We start from the raw sequence: 19,436 nt of genomic DNA on the forward strand, positions 1-19,436 counted from the left end.
AGAATGAATGGGAAAGGAAAAAGGGGGGGCGAGGGGGGTCCGATGCCGCGGGGCCGACCCGCCGCTCTCAATGGGAACGCCCCGTCCGGAGGCGGAGAGGAGTGGCCGTGGGAACGGGGGGCGTGGCCTCCTCACTAAGCCCCGCCCATCGGCGCCGCCTGCCCAATGGGCGGCGCGTTCGGCTGGCACGTGGGGCGGGCCGCGTTCCCAGCCGGGCAAAATGTGAATGGGCGCGGGGGAGCGGGCGGGCAGAGGCAGCGCGGCGCGGGGCGGCGGGGGGCGGCCGGCCCCGATGTGCGGGCGGCGGCGGCCCCGCTCCGCCCCGGCTCGGCCCCACGCGTGGGCGCTGCGCGGCGCTGAGCTGCGGGAGCCGGAGCCCGAGCAAGAGGAGGAGGAAGAAGAGGAGGAGGAGGAGGAAGGTGGTCGCCGCTGCTCCTCCGCCGGCCCGGCATGAGCGCGGCTTTTCAGCCCTCGCTGATGATGATGCAGCGCCCGCTGGGAAGCAGCACGGCCTTCAGCATCGATTCGCTCATCGGCAGCCCCCCGCCGCCCGCCCCCGGCCACTTCGTCTACACCGGCTACCCCATGTTTATGCCGTACCGGCCCGTCGTGCTGCCCCCCCCGCCTCCCGCCCTGCCGCAGGCCACCCTGCAGCCGCCGCTGCCCCCCGCGCCGCCCCCGCCGCTGCCCGCCTTACCCGGAGCCTTCTGCCCTGGGCTGGCTCAGGGTATGGCCCTCACCTCCACGCTGATGGCCGCGCTGCCCGGCTCCTTCCCCGCCTCCCCTCCGCGCCCCGAGGCCGCCAGGAAGTTCGCCCCCCCGGGGAACTTCGACAAGGCCGAGGGACTGCCCCCCCCGGACGGCGGCGGCGGCGGCGGAGACGACGGCAAAACCGGGGGGGGGCTGCTGCCTTTCCCCGCTGCCGACGCCGTGCACGCATCGCTGGGTGAGTGCGGGCCGAGGGTCGGGGAGGGAGGGGGCGTGTGGGGAAGGACCCCGGGGCTGGGGGGGGGGATCCGGTCTATAGGGGTTCGGGGAGGAAGGGGGGATGCGACGGGATTTCCTAATTTTCTCCCTTTTCCTGGCCCGGAGAGGGGAGGTTCGGAGCCCCTCGGTTCGATCCAGCCGTTGGAATTTGGGGATCTGAGGCCGGGGGTTGGCCCCTCTCTATTAATAAATCCGGACATCGGAATCGAGAGTCCGGGACCCGCGGGTTCGCTGCCCGCGGTTCGATTCAGGCTTCGTAAACGTCGGGTTGCTTGGGACGGGGCTTCGGAGCCCCTCGGTTCAATACAGCCGTTGGAATTCGGGGCCCTGGGGGCCGGGGGGTTCTCAGCCCTCGGTGACATCCAAACGCCGGACGCGGGGCTTCGGGTCCGGGCCCTAACGGGGGCTCTGTGCTCGGTTGCAGCCGGGGCCCTCCGCGGCGGCCCCAAAGACGATCCCAAAGCGGAGGAGGAGGCGAAGGGCCGCGAGGAGAACTTCTCCATGGACAGCGACCTCGACTACAGCTCCGACGAGAACGGCCCCGCGCCGGCGGCCCCGCGGGAGGAGGACTGTGGCACCGCGTTGGAGGAGAACCCCCCCAGCGCCGCCAACGCCGCCGCCAACGCCGCGGCCACGGGGAAGAACCGACGGCGGCGGACGGCGTTCACCAGCGAACAGCTGCTGGAGCTGGAGAAAGAGTTCCATTGCAAGAAGTACCTCTCGCTGACGGAGCGCTCGCAGATCGCGCACGCCCTGAAGCTGAGCGAGGTGCAGGTGAAGATCTGGTTCCAGAACCGGCGAGCCAAATGGAAGCGGGTGAAGGCGGGCAACGCCAGCTCCAAGGCTGGGGAACCATCTCGGAACCCCAAGATCGTGGTCCCCATCCCTGTGCACGTCAGCCGCTTCGCCATCAGGAGTCAGCATCAGCAGCTGGAGCAGGCGCGGCCCTGAGCGCCGCTGGGGGGGCAAAAAGTTGACAAACGGGGTTTTCGCCGGACCCGCTCTGCAAAGCGAAACGAACGACAGAAACCAACCCCCAAAAAAGAACACAAACCGACCCAAACAAACACCTCCCTACCAGCCCCCCCTCCCCCTTCTTCCCCCCCTAAATCACTCTAGAAGAGACGCGACCCCCACCAGCGACCCACGAGCGATGCGGCAGAGCCCCACGCCGGCAGCGAGCGGCAGAACTGAAGGCTGAACGCCGCACGGAGCGGGGCTGGGAGCCGGGACCGCAACGCCCCGCACCGCTCCGGGGTACCGGCGCAGGGGGAGCCGTCGGTGCGGGGCCGCCCCTCGCAGAGCCGCGTTGAGAGGAGAGAGAGAGAGGGAAAGGGGGGGAGGTGGGGAGGAGGACGGACGGACGGACAGACGGACACCGAGGAAAGCACGAATTCAGCGTTGTGGTTTAATTTATTTCGATGTAGCCCGTTTCCTTCTAAGTTATGAAATTTAAGGAGCCAACTCCCGTCTTGTGAATAAAAGCCGACAATGAAACAAAAAGGCGCACGCACACACACACACACTAAATACCCGCATCCCCCCCTCCCCCTCCGTACCCCCTCGCCTTACCCTTAGCCCCGGCTTGGGCGCTACTTTCTTTTCGGGTTCTCCCGGAGCGCCGCGCGGAGCCGCTTCCCCCCCCCATCCTCCTTGTGGTGTTCGTTGCGACCCCCGCGGGGGATGTTTATTCCCTATTCGCCTTTTGGGAGGCGAGAGGAGTCGGGGGGGGAGCGCGGATTTGCCGGAGGAAGTAAAAAAAGCGAGAAAACGGGGGAAAAAAAATGGACAAAAATTAATACTAAAGCCGGGGGCGAGGAAAAGAAGCGGGGTTCTGCGGCGGCATCGCGCACTTCGTTTTATTTGGTTGGTTTTGTTGTATTTTGGGTTTGTTATTTTTTTCCCTTATTTTTTTTTCCTCCGTTTTTAACGCCCGCCGTTAGCCGGGACGGTCGCAGCTTTTCGTTCCTTTCGTTTCGTTTTGGGACCGTTTCCGTGCGGGGCCGGGACACGCGTGAAGCCCCCCGCGTGTTTCCCCTCCGCTCTTCATTTTAATTCTTTCCGTACGGTCGTCGTTACCGAGAACGGACGGAAGGGAATCGAGCCCCCCCCCCCGGGTGAGGGAGCGCTTTGGGCAGCGGCCGCGGAGGGCGGTGGGGGGATTGGGGGGGGTCTCCTCGCACGGGAAGCGGGGCTGGGGGCGGAGGGACAGCCCCGGGCCGGGCCGGGGGAGGTAGGAGATAAACAACGCGGGGCTGATGGCTGTCATCATCGCCATCATCGCGGTTTCATTTGGCTGCCTAATGAGTCAGAGCGCGGGCAGAGAGAAAAATTGTCAATCGCCCGGGCTCTAATGAATTTTTTTGCAAATTGTAATCAAGCCAGGCCGTCTCAGCTCGCTGATTAATGAGACCCAGGAGGCCCGGCCAGCACCTCGGCTTTTTATTCCATCCCGTCCTCCCCGCACTAAATTAACAGCAACTTGTCTGAGCTTCAAATTAACTCCCAATGATTAATTCTGATGGGGGGGTCTGAAGAATAGCTCGTCCTAATAGGCGCTGGCCTCTGATGCTGTTTGAAATTAATACACTTCCCCTTTGGCTGCCGGCTTTAATCCAAGGTTGGGCTTTGACATCACTCTATTTGTTGTTCCAATAAATTCCTCTCGCATCTGCAGATCAAATAATTGAGCCGTGCGGGGAGAGCTGCCCCACGGCCCCGATACAGAGAGCAGCCACCCCGGGAGAGGGGCTGTGGGATCCCCCCCTCTATGTGCAATGTTATAGATTCTATGTCGTATTTGTGCTGCGTCCGTCAGCAGGAAGATGCCCTCTCTGCTGCTCTCCCTTAATGAAGCCGTCACTGCTTTTCACTGCTACCCCCCCAGATCAGGAGGGGGTCCCCAACCCTTCGGGGGTGCCCGGCTGCCTCCCCTCTTGTTTCCCTTTGCACGGACCTAATTGGTGTCATTATTTCAGCTGGGGCCGCCAGGGCTCTGTGCCTTCTGCCTGCCGACTTCAGCCTGAGTGTGCAGGATTAGGTGGTTGGGGAGTGGGGGCTATCCAGCCTGCAGGAGCCCTCGGGTGCCCACATGGGGCTGCAGAAGCTGGTGCGGGCATCAAAACTGAGCAACCCCCCCCCCCCTCCATCCCCAAGAGATACGCATTGCACCCTATGGGGAATCCCGCTGTGGGGTCAGCTCCCATTCATGGGGCTCAGTCCCATCCTCACCCACATCCCTTTTGGTCTGTCAAGCAGCAGTGGATGCAAAGCACTCCGTCACCTTCGTAAAGCAGCCAGCACCCCAACGTGCAAAAGCAACACCGTATGCAGGAAGACAACCTGTATGAATTATAAATTGCTTCGTAAAGCCCGATTGCGGCTCCAAAACACTCAGAATTGTGTGTGGATGGGATGCAGCAGCTCAGAGATGGGGAAATCCCACTGGGTTCAGGACAAATTCCCCCCTAGAGGTTGGGGTCTTGCAGCCGAGCCCCCATGTCCCCTCCTGCCCCCCCGGCTGCCCCTCACTTGCTCTTTTCTCCCTCCCGCTACACCCGGCCCATAGAGAGCCTTAATCTATTTATTTCGAGCCACTTCATCCTCTCTCCAGCTTTTGTCCCGGCCTCAGCCTCCGGCTTTGTGGCAGGGCCGCTGAGGTTCTCAAAGCCCCTTCCCCTATAGTTTGAGGTCTCCTTGCCTGCCTGAATTACAATGGATAAAACAGGATTACACTGACCCGATCCCATCGTGCCCTCCCTCCGGCTCTGCAAAGCCGCTCACAGAACTTTCCTCTGGCTCCGAGCAGCCCCGGTCGGGCTCAGGCGTTCCTAAAGGACGGAGGGATGGAGTTTGTAACGCTCCCATCCCATCAATTAACAGAGCGAAAGGAGAACTCGGGGCTTGGGCTCTTCTGAGCGATGCTGCGGCTGTGGTCTGATAGCGCCTATCAGGATGCTGCCACCCTGAATAAAAGGGCTGATTTTAAGGCACACAGCTGTATTCCTTTCTGTTTCCCATCGATGTTGAGCTCCGAAGCCCACAACTGCTCTTTTTCCCCCTCCCCAATTATTTTCATATTTCAACATCTCCAAAGCGGCAATAAGTTCCCGCGAAAGAAGGGTAATAGGGAGGCTCTCTAAGAGAAATTGTTAATTTGGGATTTATAAAGGACTTTCCTTAATGAATAATAGTTGAGATCGATCTGTCTTCCTGCCTCATTCTGCAAAGTAACATTTGTAAAGCGAGCTGATCCCAATTACTCCCTCTAATAACCGTCTCCGTTTGGTGAGCGGTCTCCAAGGGACGGTGCAGAAAAGCCCCTCTCCCACTGTGCTGCCTTTTTTGGGGTCCTCCAACCCTATGTTCCCCTTCTCCCTGCATGGCACAGCTCTCAGACCCCACAGGAGGGATGCTTGGTCCTGGGGCTGCACTCCTCTGTGTGGCTGCAGGGAGGGATGCTGCAGCCAAGTGTGTGTTTGGCCACACTGAGAACCTTCTCCGGCTGCTTTGCCATTTCTCCCCTTTCATCTCGCCCCATACCTTGGCAAAATAAATACCCTCTTTGTAATGCCTTCGTGTGGCCGGAGGGAGCTGAGAAGGGGACGCTCCGGGTGCTGGAGATGGGGAAAATCCCATCATATTTGTTCACCTGGCATGAACCTCAGCGCAGCAGCCAATAAATAAATTGGAACCATCTCCAGACCTGATTAGCTTGCTAATTAAGCTCCATTACAGGGAAATCTGCGGTCCATCAGCCTGCCCGTTACCAGGTGGATGTGCAGAGCAATAAGCGAGCTACTGAGGAAGGGCTGCACCGAAACCTGCTTTCACAGTGCTCAGAGGAGCTCACCCAGATGGGGCAGCTGACAGCCTCTGTGTCCCCAGGGCTACCTGTGCTTGTGCCAGGGGCACAGGTTGGATATCAGGAACAATTTCTTCTCACAAACCTCAGGAGGAGCAGTGCTGCAGTGGCAAAGCTGCCCAGGGAGTGCTGGGGTCACCATCCCTGGAGGTGTTCAGCAGCCAAGGGGATGTGGCACTGCGGGATGTGGACAGTGGGTACGCTCCTCTGATCCCTTTGGCTCTCCTCATCCTCTCTTTGGCCAACACAAGGAGACTCCCTGGCTTAAAAACAAACAGATCCAGAAATGGAGGAGAGCTGATTGGTCAGGGCAGTATGCAAATAAATAAGTGCTAATTGCTGGCAGCAGCGTTGCATGTCAAGTGCAGTTATTGTGACCACATTTATTGGCCAATTAAGGGCTTTACTGGACATTAGGCGAGATAAATTACTGCCTGGTGGGTTTTCCAGTCCTATCACTGATACAAAGTGGTTTGTGGTTTTCCTACGGCACGTTTGGTGGTTTCCCCAGCAGTAATTGCATTTCCCTCAGCCGCCGTGCAGTCCCTTCCTGGTAACTCATGCAAGCTGTGCACTGCAAAGCCATGTTCAGCTGTCCAGAGAGCTGTGGGTTCCACCTCCCATCCCTGGAGGTGCCCAAGGCCATGGATAGGACTCTGGGAAGCCTGAGCTGCTGGGGGGGGCAACATCTGGAGAAAAGCACCTCATGGTGAGAATCTCTGATCAATTTGAGGCTCCCCTACCTGAATTTATGTGACTACAAGGGCTGCTCTGAAAGTAATGCCTCCTGTTTTATGTTTTATGCACAGTGTCAGAGGTAGATGCTAGAGGTATGGCAGTAAAGGCTGAACCTTCCCACCGTATCCCATTATGTTTTATTACTGTGTGACAGACGACAGCAGAGGGGCAGGCTGACAGAATGGAGTCTGACATGGAAGTGCACAGGAAGTTAAAGGTGTGCCACTGAATTCCTCCGTGCAGAACAAATGGCACCCGCTGACCACCAATGCTTGCTGAACGTTGATGGAGACCAAACAGTGGATGTTACCCATAACACGGTGAGGCGGTGGGTGGTGCGTGGCCAAAAGTGAGTAAGAAACAGCACAACAGACAAGGGCATGGTTTTAAACGAGAGCTAACAGCATGCAGTACCTCCAGTATAGGAGTCTTCGTGCTCCAAAGCAGGTTTCTTGAGCAATTGCTCCCAGGATCCATCAAAGCAAAGCCTTTGTAGGTATGGGTGGAAACACACAGCAAGGCCTTACGGCGGTCTGGTCCCCACAGTAATTACTGCTTTGTTCTTTAACAAAAAAAAAGAGAAAGAAAAGGAAAAAGAAAAGAAAGGAAAAAAAAAAAAAAAAAAGGTGGGGGTCCCCCTGCTCCTATTATTGGAGGCAATAGTTTTCCTTCACAATCTCTTTCCGACCTCTGTTGCCTTCTAGTAGAATATTTCCTTTTCTTCCCAGGCATCTGTGAGTGCCACCAGCTGAGAGTGTTCCAGGGGTGCGTGGGGGTGGGTTTGGGGTAGGTGAAAAATGAAATGAAAGAGCTGTAATGCTGCTCAGCACCCCTCCACTCCCCCAGAGCCCGCATCTCCCGTGGGCAGCTGGGTCCCAGGTGGTGGTTAGTGGGAGCAGGCAGCCATGCCCATCACCAAATCAAACACTGCACCCCCCCTTACGAGGACTGGCTGAGCAAAGTGGTTCCACACAGCTTTACACAGTGAGGAATCCAAAACGAGCGCTCGCTTTCCAAGTCCCCATTGCTGATTAAGAAAGGTAGAGCACAAAGCACCCACCTCCTGCTTGGGTGATGGTTTGACACACGATGGGGTTAAACATGGTGGAAAACCTTACAAGAACAAAGCGGTGCAGTTGCTGTGTGACAGAACAGTGATATAGACCCAAAATACACACACACACACACAAAAGGGGAAAAAAAAGACAACAAAAAAACCCACCAGCCGTCCTGCTGTTTTTCATCCCACACTGCTGGCGCAGCCTCCTTGGAGTGCAGAGAATTGAAGAGCAGGAGAGGAAAGAGGAAAACTCACCAAACCCCAATTGGACTCCACGTGTTGGTCATTGGACCAGGAAAAGACCATAGAATCATAGAACCCATTCATCATGCCCAACCCCAACCCACCCCACCGTGCCCACATCCCTCAGTGCCACATCCCCACCGTTATGGGACACCTCCAGGGATGGTGACCCCAGTGCTCCATGGGCAGCTGTGCCACTGCAGCACCGCTCCCTCCTAATATCCAACCTGAAATGTTCCAACCCCATCTGCTCCTCTCCACAGTATATTCCACAGCTGCCACCTCCCTCCTCTTCATGTCTCGTCTAGAAGGAATTTCCCTGCTCTTTCAATCTCATTTCTGAACACCCCTAACTTCTTCACGGCACCCTCACGGATCTTCAACTCTTCTGTTTTTCTTCACCCCTTTTATCCCATTAACAGGCTGAAGGACAAAACAGTGAGTGTTACCTGCTATTCCCTCTGTCCCACAGCAGCTCTGGTCACAGCCTTCTTGCACAGAGGCTGCTGCTGTTCACCCCTTGGGGCCTGCTGAGATTCCCTGTATCTTCTCACACCGTACATGGGCAAAGACCTTTGCAGCTGTAAACAAAAGTCAACCTGCTGCCCTTGGCTCGATGCTCACGAAATCCTAACAGAGAGCCATGATTTTTCCTTCAAAGAAGTGATTCGACCATACCTTACCACGACCTTAAAGATGTTTTATTATTCTTACTTTAAATGATCATTTCAACCAATTTAGCGGATACAGATGTAACCGTTACCGGCCTAATTCCTTGGATCTCCTCCAGAGGCTCTTAAAGCCGAGAGGTGCAACGTTTACTGCTCTCCCCTCCTCTGGGAGAAGGGCTGTTTTTTAATGAAAGCCGGAGTCTTTTTGCTGGTAGATCCGTCACTTAGTTCATAAGCGCTTTCACAACTCTTAGATATACACACCATTACAGTCCGGTGACTTATTGCTTTTTAATTTATCAATTTGCACCATTCCCAGCTCTTCTGCCATCCCAGCTCTCGGATCATACTTCATCTTTATTGCTGGCGAGGACTGACAGGATCTCATCATTAATACTGGCGGAGCAGGGTTGGGGCAGGTGTCCCTCAATAACACCGCAAAGAACAGAGCTGTGACGAACAAGTTTTCTTGTCTTTATTAGAAAGAGACTATACAGTATAGCAGCCTCCCTCTGCGGTACTTTACAACTTTATTTCCCCCCCCACCTTCCCCCCTTTTTAAATTGCTTTTGTTTTTAACCCGGAATGCTGTACAGCTGACACCAAAATCTCAACGCGAAGAGAGAGGAAAGGGAAACGTAATACAAACCGGCATAGGTAATCAAAACAAAACCATGTGAGACAACAAGCAAAGTGAAATGTTTACCAATCGTTTTAATTACAGTACAAACAATATATAAATAAAGCATCGCGTCATCATAAAACAAACTTGCTGAATGAGGTAATATAAAATAAAAAACAACAACAAAAGACGTATCTTTTAATAATTCCCACACTGGCTCGTCATCATTTATACATTACTATTTACAGAAACAGAAAACCAACCCAAACAAACCTTGCTCTAAAGCCTGCCTTGTGCTAGGGAGCTCTGCCTCTACCCCAAACACAGTTCTCAGGTGACCATACTCACACCTGGGTGCCCTTCCTCCCCATCCTAACCAGAAACGTAAGCATCACAAAGCAAAAAGGACGCAACGACACGGGGCTGAGCAGCCCTGAACACCAAGTCTGGCCTTTGCATCAGTCATGGGTGTAGGGGGACGCAGGGAGAAATGGGGTGCAGGTCCTGATGGTGAAGGCTGACATGGAGGTGCCTGTGGGGCTGACACCCAACCATGACCTTTATGCACCTGAGCCCAGTTCTGCCTCTCCCAACCAGCCCCGGATTTGGTAACACCTGTAGGGATGTGCTGATCCCCAGCCCAACTGGCCCACCAGTATGGTCACAATGAAAGGAAGAGCAGAGATGCTGTTGAGGCTTCCCTGCACTGTCGGTACACATGAGGCCTCAGTACATGTTGGCTGATGGTTATGGCTCCCTCAAAGCACCATGTTAGAGTTCAATGGCCACAGATACCTGGGTAAGGACGAGGAGGTGCCCTGCTCCTCACTAACATCTCACCGCATCTCCCTCCCCAGTAACACTGTAGGTGCAGGAAGGACCCAAAATACCATTGGATTGTCTGCAGGAGGGCAGTCCCTGGGACCATGCTTAAATCCAGCCACAGATTTGAGCAGATTTATAACAAAGATCCCTATCTTCTTCCCTATCCACTGGGAAGGAAGTAATCTGTTCTTATCCACATTTCTTCCCCAAGTGCCAACAGGCTGCTGGGCTGCAGTTCCCATCCCAAGCATCCAGTTCAGTTCCCAGTTTCAGAATTCGACTGTTGCCATCTGAATGAGCTGAATTTTTGCTCTGAGCCAGGTATCTTTGTGAACCCTGAGCTCTCCAGAGCCAGCTCCCTCATCTCCCTGCCCTGCATGGTACTGTGCAGCCCTCCTGTACTCCTGCAAATAGTTGGCCTGAGCCAAATTGGGAAACGTGTTCGTTTATAAACATCAATCTGAAAACCTGGCTCCAGCTTTGGGCTGTGATTGATGTGTAAATGTGTGCGTGGACACTCAGAGAGTGGCTGATAGAGGTATGTTGAGCGCGTATGTGTACACACACACACACACACACACAAAACACAAAGCACTTTCAGTTAATCTGGTTAGTGATATCCATGCAATACACTGCTTTACCTTAGGACTTCACTGCGCTTGATGACCAACTCATCTCAACCACTGAGAGTCTAGATGTGGCAGCTACCTAATTAACTGCACCCAGAGCCTTCCTCAGTCCTGCCTTGGCTTGGGGCTTGCCTTCAGCACAGCATCACTCTCTCCATCTGGCAATTAAGAGACCAGGGAAGCACTTCCAGCTTCCTACGAGGCACTGGGGCTGCTCTGAGGTTCCCATTCAGTTGCCCTCACAGTATTTAGCTACCCTAACAACAGGCAGAGGGAGGTGGGAGGGACGGAAGGATGAGTTCTCAGAAGCAAAACACACCGATCAGTTCTGTAGAATGTGGCATACACAAAAGAGCGGATGGTGCATTCACTGCCAGCAAGCAACACGGTCATCCCAAAGGCATGCCATTAGACCTCAATAAGCCCCCCACCCCCCTTCACACTTTGTACATAACACACAGGTAAACATTACTAGCTCCAAAGCATCGCAAAATAAGCAACTCTTAGGACTGGAAGCAAATACACGCCCCAAAGTTCATGGCCAAGAGAAAGCTGAAGCATTGCACATCAGCAGGACCAACCACTACCGCCCGAATATGCTACAGGGCTTGGAGAGAGGTGAAATGCATGAAGACAAAAAGACTTTTCCTCCATCTGCCCCCAAGAAACATCCCCCAAGTACCCAGGGAATAAGAGTAAACTGTGGGAGTTCATTCAGCCACGCCTGAAATGAAACACAAGGGCCAAGATCACCAAAAGCAAGAGTAGTGGTTTGGGGCTGAGGGTGGCACTGACGAAAAGCTGCCTTATTTTCAGAGGTCATGCAACCCTTCCCTCAAAACAAGACCTATGGACAGCTCTGAAAATCTCAGCCAAAACCCCCCTGTTTACAACGTGAGACGTATTCAGCCAACTCAAGGGAACTGTTGTGAGATGCAATCACCAAATATTCACCTTAAAAAACTGGCCCATGATAAGAAACCAAACAAAACCTAGAACAGATCTACTACCCCTACAGCTTCGGATAGTCTGCTCTATTGCATACTTATTCAAACAGGAGATTTCCTTCTAATAAAATCATTTAAACCACTGTGTGTTTTTTTTCAGTAACTTAGAATATGAGAAGTCAAACTTCTTTGCAGAACCTTTTAATTTGTGGTAGTGAGTGGCTATTTTGTTTTTAATTTGCAATAAACACAAGAAAAGCAAAAAAATGTCCTACCTGAAATCTTACCCATGAATTGGCTGAAATGGAAGATGTTCAACAGAGGACCCAAGGCTAACAGACAGCAGCAGGGGGAAACAAAGAGTCCTGATGACGAAAGTCCTCATGCATCCAGACCGAGTGCCCCACGTTTGGTCCCCAGCACTCTCCTTCTTCCCCTTAGGTTTCTCCAAGTACAACCAACACCCGTTCCCTGTTAAGGTGCAAACACGGCTCCCCGAGACATTTGTGAAGGGCCCTAAGGAACCCTCTGTGAAATCTGTGCTTGTCTCCACTATTACTACTTTACACTAGAAACTACAAATTACTTCATTTTTTTCCCCCTCCCGATCTCCATACAAATATAAAAGATGAAGCTATCTGAAAACCGTATCATCTAATTATACTACATTACAGTGCTGGAGATCACTGCTAAGAATGCATCTGCACTCACACCTCTATTCCCTTCTTTACATTACACAGCTTCCTCTTGCCAGGGGAAATCTCCAAGTGCAGCTAAAGCTTGGTGCACTAACACACATAATTTAAAGAAATGGGGAAAGACAGCAGGGTAAACCATATTCATGTTTACACGGTCATTATACACAACACCCAAGTAGAAACTCTTACAAACCCTCTCTCCTTTCAAATAGCTCTTTTGGTCTTCCCAGCTTGGGATATACCAAGATTCTCCAGAAACAGCTTTCCTTCTGCTCCCTTTTAGCAATGAAACCAGAAATCTGGCAATGGGAGCCCTTGGCCAAATCTCTGAACTGGCAAGACTCTATATTTTCCCAAGAAAATAGTGAGGAATAAGTAAAACCCTACTGAACTCCTTGTAGGTGAAGGTTCAGTTGCCAGATTCAATGCGTTTGGCTCACCTCTGCTCTTCAACAGCCATTAGCCCAACGTAAATAGAAGAAAAGTGCTGACGTTAATAGCAAACTCTTTCATCTTGTGTTTTAGCCACGATGGATAAAGTGCAGAGGAAGTGGGATTTAAGAGGATCTGGGATCACAAAAAGGGTTCAGTGGGGGCACCCGGTGAGAAACACAGCCACAGTCTCAATTCCCTCAGATAACACCAACAGATTTAGTCAGTGCACTAATTCTTATTGACCAGATTTTGGTTTGTAATTCGCTCACCATGTTCTCGAAGGGCGTAAGCAGTCTGACAAGTGGGTTCCACAAAAGCAACAAGAGGGGCTCAAGGCAAAACGAAGACCTGAAAATGGACAGGTTAGAAGACAGAACGCAACGGGGACAGAACAACTCCTGCGGGTTCTCAAAGCCTCTGTATGTACCGCCTGTCTCTGCACCTGGATGGTTTCAAGAACACCCTTTGCAAAGCACAAACGCATCCGCCTGGAAAGAGCACGGAGTCCCAAAACCTCAGGGCACAAAGCCAAGGACTGCAGGGCTCGGCTGATGGAGATTCTCCCTGGGGAAGCCAAGCACAGCCTATGAGAGCACTGCTTTGACATCACTGCTGCCAATGCCGATACGTCCAAGGAAAAGCTATGTTTAGGTTAAAAGCAACTGTGTCTTAACGGCTTAATTAAAGCATGAGGTTATTAGTTGGCTAGACTTGATACTTCGTTTTTCCTAAAATACAGTGGAAGTTCCTTTCCTAAAAAAAAAAAGAGTTCTGTTTTCCAAGGTTCACCTGCAGAATTCTTGTAATGAAAGGAGCGTATAATTCTTCTACCTGAAGCCTGCATGGCAGCCTGACTGCCCTTGTTTCTCACATCTTACACTCAGAAATGTGGCCTAAAAGAGAATGTTTCACCTACGTAAGGAAAATATTTTCAATTAGGGACAAAAAACAAGCTCTGAAATGGAAGAAGCACTGAGAACTTAACCATGGCAAATTTGCCTACAACGTATCTGAAACACTGGACTCGATTTTCCAAGAGGAACATGCTGGATGTTCCCAGAGGAACAGCAGGCAGCTTGGGAACACGTGCTGCACTTCCCCAGCTCATACCATGCCCCCTGGAATGGGTGGAAAGCTTGTGAGCACCAAGACACGGGGGCTTTCAGCATCCCACTCAGCTGAGCCTTCAGTGGGCCGTCCTATCACCGAGGGACCACCCATCAGTACCAGAGCTGTATGGGAACAACGGAGAAACAGCAATTATCTCTCAAAGGTAAAATAATAATAAAACCCTAGCATGAACAGAATCAGATGTAGCATTAATCTGATGCAGCCAGCCTAGGCTGGATGGAGAAAGACCCCCTATGGTCAGAGGTCAGTACAGTATCAAAGTATGGCAAAACAACGGCACAGAACAAGGAAAGCCAGTCAGTATTCTCAAACCTTCACCTCTGGGCTTTGCCTTCCCTCTGTGATTTTATGATTTTATACCCAATCTGTAATTTTTTTTTCCTCTCTCTCTTTTTTCCTTAAGATACCCAGAGTAATTTTTTCTCCTTCTCATTTTTGGTGCCGACCTATATTTTGTTTAGCAATTGCTATCGTCCTCCCGTCCGTATGTCAAATGAAATACCGAGCCCCAAGGAAGAATGACACTGAAGGCTTGGGAAATACATAAGGAGCAGGTAGATTTCCAAATTACTATGCTGTGTGCACCTCACTGACTTCACATAATTGCTCCTTTGCCATCTAATTCAGTTGAGTTTTCAACTTCCTCTGTGATATACCCTTCCCCCATCTTCGCATTGCCATTTTCCACTTAAAATTATCACTCTTCAGTCTGCCAAAAAAAAACCCAAAAACATACAGCCTGCTTCCCTGTGCCAGAAACCTGGTTTTGCAGAAAATGGCAGAAGCCAGATCTGTCTGCTAATACAAATTATATTTAACAATAACAATAAAACGATTAAAAAAAAAAATCAAGTATTACAACTTGGAACTCAAACGAACTGCCCAGGCTACTTTCAACAAGCCATTCTTATCCCAGAAAGCAACCAGGTTCAGAGTTAGAGCAGCCATGTTCTGCCCTCCTCGGTGAAGGCTATCAATCCTGAAACTAATCACATCTGATCCACACGCATCCAGACTATGGCTTTTCATCTTGGCTTGTGAAAGCGTCTTGACTTCTGAAGTAAAATCTATTTACAGTGCTGAGAAACAGCCTCTTTTCCTTTCTAAACGGTCTCATATATATAGATATATATATATACTTTTTTCATGCCAAGCGTGCCATAATCTCATTCTGATATGTTCCTCAAAGGCTTGCAATGGAAACAGAGTTCACTGCTGGGGATATTTTCAACACACAGTGATCTGGAATCCACAGATCCTAACTAGTTGCACATTATTTAGTTCACATCCATTACAGTTTATAAATTAACAGAGGTGTCATTTTTTTTTCTGTACAAACAAACAAACAAAAAAAATAATCAATGCATATTTATGTGTTTTTTTTTTATTCAAATAGATTTTACATACATATAATCTAAAGACACAATACAAAATCTGTATAAGTTAGGCAATGCATCACAGGAGTGACCAAAAAAAACTCAACACGTTTACCTTGGCAAAATGACAGAACGTATTTCTGCTGGCTGGAAAAATATTAGCCTTGAATGCGTTTATTAATTGTACTAAATGTACTTGAAATGCTTTTCCTTAGCGGTATTCATTATTCCTTTTTGTGTTTCATAGTTACTCTTATTTATTTTTTCCATTTTGTTTTTACGCCGAGGAGACTGCAGTCAAATAACACTCAGCAACTCATTTCCTCTCTTTGGACTGAAAAATTAAACAGATACTAAATTATGACAGTGAATTTAGAAAGGAGGGCTCCAAGGGCTTGAAAGAACATGTCTGAGATAATATGATGCTTCTAAGAATATTGCAATCACATCCAAGCAATCACCGAAGCGTGCCATGTAACTACCTCCTCAGCTAATATGCTTTTTTCTCCGTGATGACTAATCATGTTCTATTAAACAGCGGTAATGCTGGAAGAACTCAACTATACAAGTGTAATGAAGCCAGTATTCTCCCTGGACAGATTAGCTACAACTGATTTGACACATACCATCATAGGAGCTTCAAACCTGACAAACTCTGTGCTTGCTTCTGATTTATGCCGTCAAGCTCTTCAGAGAAGAGAATGAAATCCAGCCGTTCCGTTTGGTAGAGGTGAAATGTACTGATGTGCTTAACTGTCAGTTATGGAAAGTTACCGTTTCTTCTTTCTTCTCCTCTCGCTCCCGCTCTCACCTCCCTCCACCCCTGCCTTCCACACTTGTAGAGCCTGTGCCCAGGGACAACTGTCCCCATGGTCCCGTGCCACGCGCCGTGTCCTACAGAACCCATGTGCTCTCACATGCTTCTGCTGTCCCGTCTCCATCGTTCGAGAGCTGTCACTGAAACAACTGCTTCCTCTGCAGCCCCTTTTGCTCCTTCTCATCCCCTCGCGCTATCCAGACGTGCTGTTTCTGGATGGGACAGGGATGCACCGAAGGGTAAAGGGAAAAGGGAAGTTACTGGACTCACAGAGCAGAGCCGTGATGGGAATGGAGGAATATGAGGCCGCGGATGTAATTCAGGTCAGCGAATACATGAGTGAGCTCCTCAGATGATGGTGGGCATCCTTCCACTGCTGTTGTTCCGGTTGTTGTTCTTCCTGGACAGATTTGGAGTGGCCATGAGGACGAAGCGCTCGTCGGGGCAGCCGTACTGGAGGAGAACATCAATGCACTCCTGGCTCGAAGCCTGCCTGGCGTAGGCCAACGCGGTGTTCCCATGGGCATCGCGTGCCATCACATCGACGCCGTACTAGAGGAAGAAGAGATGCCACCTGAAGCTCTGGGGCAGACAGAGCGTTACACGGGAGGGAGTGAGCTCAGGCCAGGAGGGTGGGAAGTGAGCTGAGGTTGGGGAAAGGGAGGGCAGAGAGAGGGGAAGGGAGCAGAACGTTGGTGAGGTACACGCAGAAAGATTTCTACGGGGAGGGTCTTACAGCTGGAACAGAATTTGTCACCTGGGTACTTCAAAAGGCATTTCCAATGGGTGGCTAAGGAAACTTCTCCTTCCTCTTTCTGTTGTTTGCTTTCTAACAATTGGCAACAGACGGAAGGGAGGGTAAGTTACCATCTTTACAGAGCATGCGATGAGCAAGCACTCACCCAGATCAGGAGCTGCACCAACACCACGTTTCCCTTCCTGCAGGCCAGGTGCAGGGCGGTGCGCCCATCGCCATCTCCGCAGGTCTCGTTTACCTCCTCCCTTGTGCCGTGGGCGAGGAGCAGGATGACGGTGCGCAGATCTTCCTCTGCTGTAGCCCTCAGGAGGTGTTGGCCAAGAGAAAGTTCCAGGCACTGCAGCGGGGCAAGGAAGAGCTTCTGCTCGTATTTTGCACGTATCCAGCGCTCTTTTTCCTCCCTAGAGAAGCCAAAAAGAAAATGTCATTCTGGCCTGGCCTTGCTGCCTACCAGCGTGCTAGCAAATGGCAATCAACAGAAATAAAGAAAGAAGAAAAATCAGGCAGATGGTGCCCACATTGGAGTTAAGGTGTGCAGCACAAAACAGTACACAAAACAGACAAAATATCCATGTTTGAAACCTGAAGTGACTGGCATTGCACTGACAACTCTCAGACACCCCTCCTGCACCCTGGGCTTGCATTTCAAACAGCAGAGCAACCCCTGCAAGACACGGCCTTGCTTGCAGAGGTGCTTCCTCTTTCAAAAACCGAGTAGTGTTTCCAATGCAAAAGACATATGGAGGGTTCTTCTGTTTGTTTCTCCAAAATGCAAACTATCAAAACAGCACTTTGAAGCACCACTTCCTCCTGATATGTCAAATAACTATCAAAAGCTTTCTGGATGCTATTATGTTACAGGATAACAAGGACTACAAACAACCGGCTCCACTCCCTGTTACAATAATTAACATACAATTATGTGATCTAAGAGATCTAGCCCTAGACAAAGCTCCATTTCAAGGTACCTGAGGTAATCTGTGCAGCCTGTGAAAACCATATACATTATCTGGCAAGGCAACTTGTTACTGGTGACATATTTTTTCCTCCGGAGCACAAAAGGAAAAGCTCTGTTTACGCCTTTCAGCACTGTTTACACTACTCCCAGTAATCTAGTGTCAGGTTAGCCCTAATCTGTTTTTAAATACTTATGTAAACAGATCCTTCCAACAGCAAATCTGGATTAGTTTTGCATCATTTCCTGGTACATGCGGAGTGACCTTGCTGTGACCTCTCTGGATGCTCTCATGCAGAGCTTCCCAAAGCATGAGCTTCTCTGCGCCAATGACAATCCACCCTGCACACAGGTACAGGTCTTTTTATTCAGAGAAAAAGTGCAAACAGATAATTAGCACAAAAAGCACCGCGCTTAAATTAAACCTTTGAATGACTCCTGCCAGCTAAAAGGCACACAGACAAAAGAAAACATTTAGGGAGCCGCAAATTAACCTTTGATGGCAGGATCTGATAAACAGGATCAGTTCAGGTACTCAAGATGGAGAGGAGAAAGAAAATGACTTCTGTTACAGCTGCGATCCTTAAAACAACACAGCTAACAGAGGAGTTAAGGTAAAAATACAGTGGTGGTGCTTTGTGGAGGCTGAACTGTATGTGACACACATACAGTTACTTACAATAAAACGTGCACTCCTGCAGCATCACAACATCTCTAGGACCAGCACCCAGCCAGTGTTTCATAAAGCTCTTGTCAGCTTTCTAAAGTATGTACTGAGGTATTGAGAGTGTAACCAATACACCCACTCCACATTTAAACATGCCAGACTGAAAAATGAAGCGACTGAGCCAGCCCTGTTTCACACCAGTGGCACCACATCCGGGCTTTGGGGATTTATTCCATATGCCCACAGACCCAAAAGGCAGAAAACACTTCATTTTCTGCTTGCATTGTAACTATCACCATCTTTTTAGTGCTGTTGACTCTGCAAATAAACCCCCCTCCATGTTCACAGACCACCTCTGAGCAACTCTGGGCTCCAGCCGCAGCATCAACCGCTGTATGACCAAGCTGGAAGAGAAGTCCCTTCTGTTTAAACTCAAGCTGTGTGACAGAAGTCTCCCACCTCTAATTACTAATCATCATAAACTACATTACAGTATGGAAACAGAGACTTCAGGTGGAGCTTTTTGATTTTTAGGCTGTTGTTTTACAAACCTGTTGACATGAGTTTCACACCTGCCCTGTGCTGCATGGGAGCAGTGCAAAGGCAAACCAGACTGAGTGGTGGGGAGAGCATCCCCCAGACTCCAGTGCTGTGGTGGGAACACAGTGAACACTGCCAACAGGAGCAGAGATGTTTTAAAAGGCTCAGACATTTGGGGGCAGCACGTCACTGACATTGTCTACGGAATGAGATTTAGATCCTATTCAACTGTACAAACTGGGTACAAAGAAAGATACGTTGCTTGGATTTTCTCATAGAAAATTACACTTAATGACATGGGTAGGAGGAGGAGTATACTTGCCCATGCCTTGTGGACTAGTAGAGCAGAAATATAGAAGGACCAGTTCTGAAACATATTCTAGAAAGCCAACATCCACAGACCTCCTAACTCCATTTCTAGCACAAACCATTGCATTCCAAATGACAAATTCTGACTTTCTTGGACAACAGCTT

General features: G+C 50.6%; 2 protein-coding genes across 12 annotated transcripts in view; one reads left to right on the top strand and one right to left on the bottom strand.

Annotated features, from left to right (window-relative positions):
* The first annotated feature begins 293 nt into the window (after positions 1-293).
* Positions 294-2,616, top strand: GBX2 (gastrulation brain homeobox 2). The gene is made up of 2 exons (XM_072342076.1): positions 294-946; positions 1,412-2,616. The coding sequence occupies exons 1-2, from the start codon at positions 451-453 to the stop codon at positions 1,936-1,938; spliced, it is 1,023 nt and encodes a 340-aa protein (XP_072198177.1). The 5' UTR covers positions 294-450; the 3' UTR covers positions 1,939-2,616.
* Positions 2,617-8,877: 6,261 nt separating this feature from the next.
* Positions 8,878-19,436, bottom strand: part of AGAP1 (ArfGAP with GTPase domain, ankyrin repeat and PH domain 1) — a 265,277-nt gene continuing 254,718 nt past the window's right edge. For 4 of the 11 annotated variants that reach the window (XM_072342545.1, XM_072342547.1, XM_072342541.1 and 1 more), the window contains 2 exons: positions 16,946-17,201; positions 8,879-16,595 (listed from right to left, as the gene is read on the bottom strand). In XM_072342545.1, coding sequence (XP_072198646.1) covers positions 16,392-16,595; positions 16,946-17,201 — 460 coding nt within the window. In that variant the 3' untranslated portion in view covers positions 8,879-16,391. Of the gene's footprint in view, positions 16,596-16,945; positions 17,202-19,436 lie in introns of all 11 variants that reach the window. The other 7 variants (XM_072342551.1, XM_072342549.1, XM_072342548.1 and 4 more) reach the window with 4 other exon arrangements.

Source organism: Excalfactoria chinensis, chromosome 7 (assembly GCF_039878825.1).
Source record: "Excalfactoria chinensis isolate bCotChi1 chromosome 7, bCotChi1.hap2, whole genome shotgun sequence".
Lineage (NCBI taxonomy): Eukaryota > Metazoa > Chordata > Aves > Galliformes > Phasianidae > Excalfactoria > Excalfactoria chinensis.

Coding starts and splice junctions, on each gene's coding strand:
- GBX2 (XM_072342076.1), top strand. CDS start 451: ATGAGCGCGGCTTTTCAGCCCTCGCTGATGATGATGCAGCGCCCGCTG. Junction 947..1,411: donor CGCCGTGCACGCATCGCTGG/GTGAGTGCGGGC, acceptor GCTCGGTTGCAG/CCGGGGCCCTCCGCGGCGGC.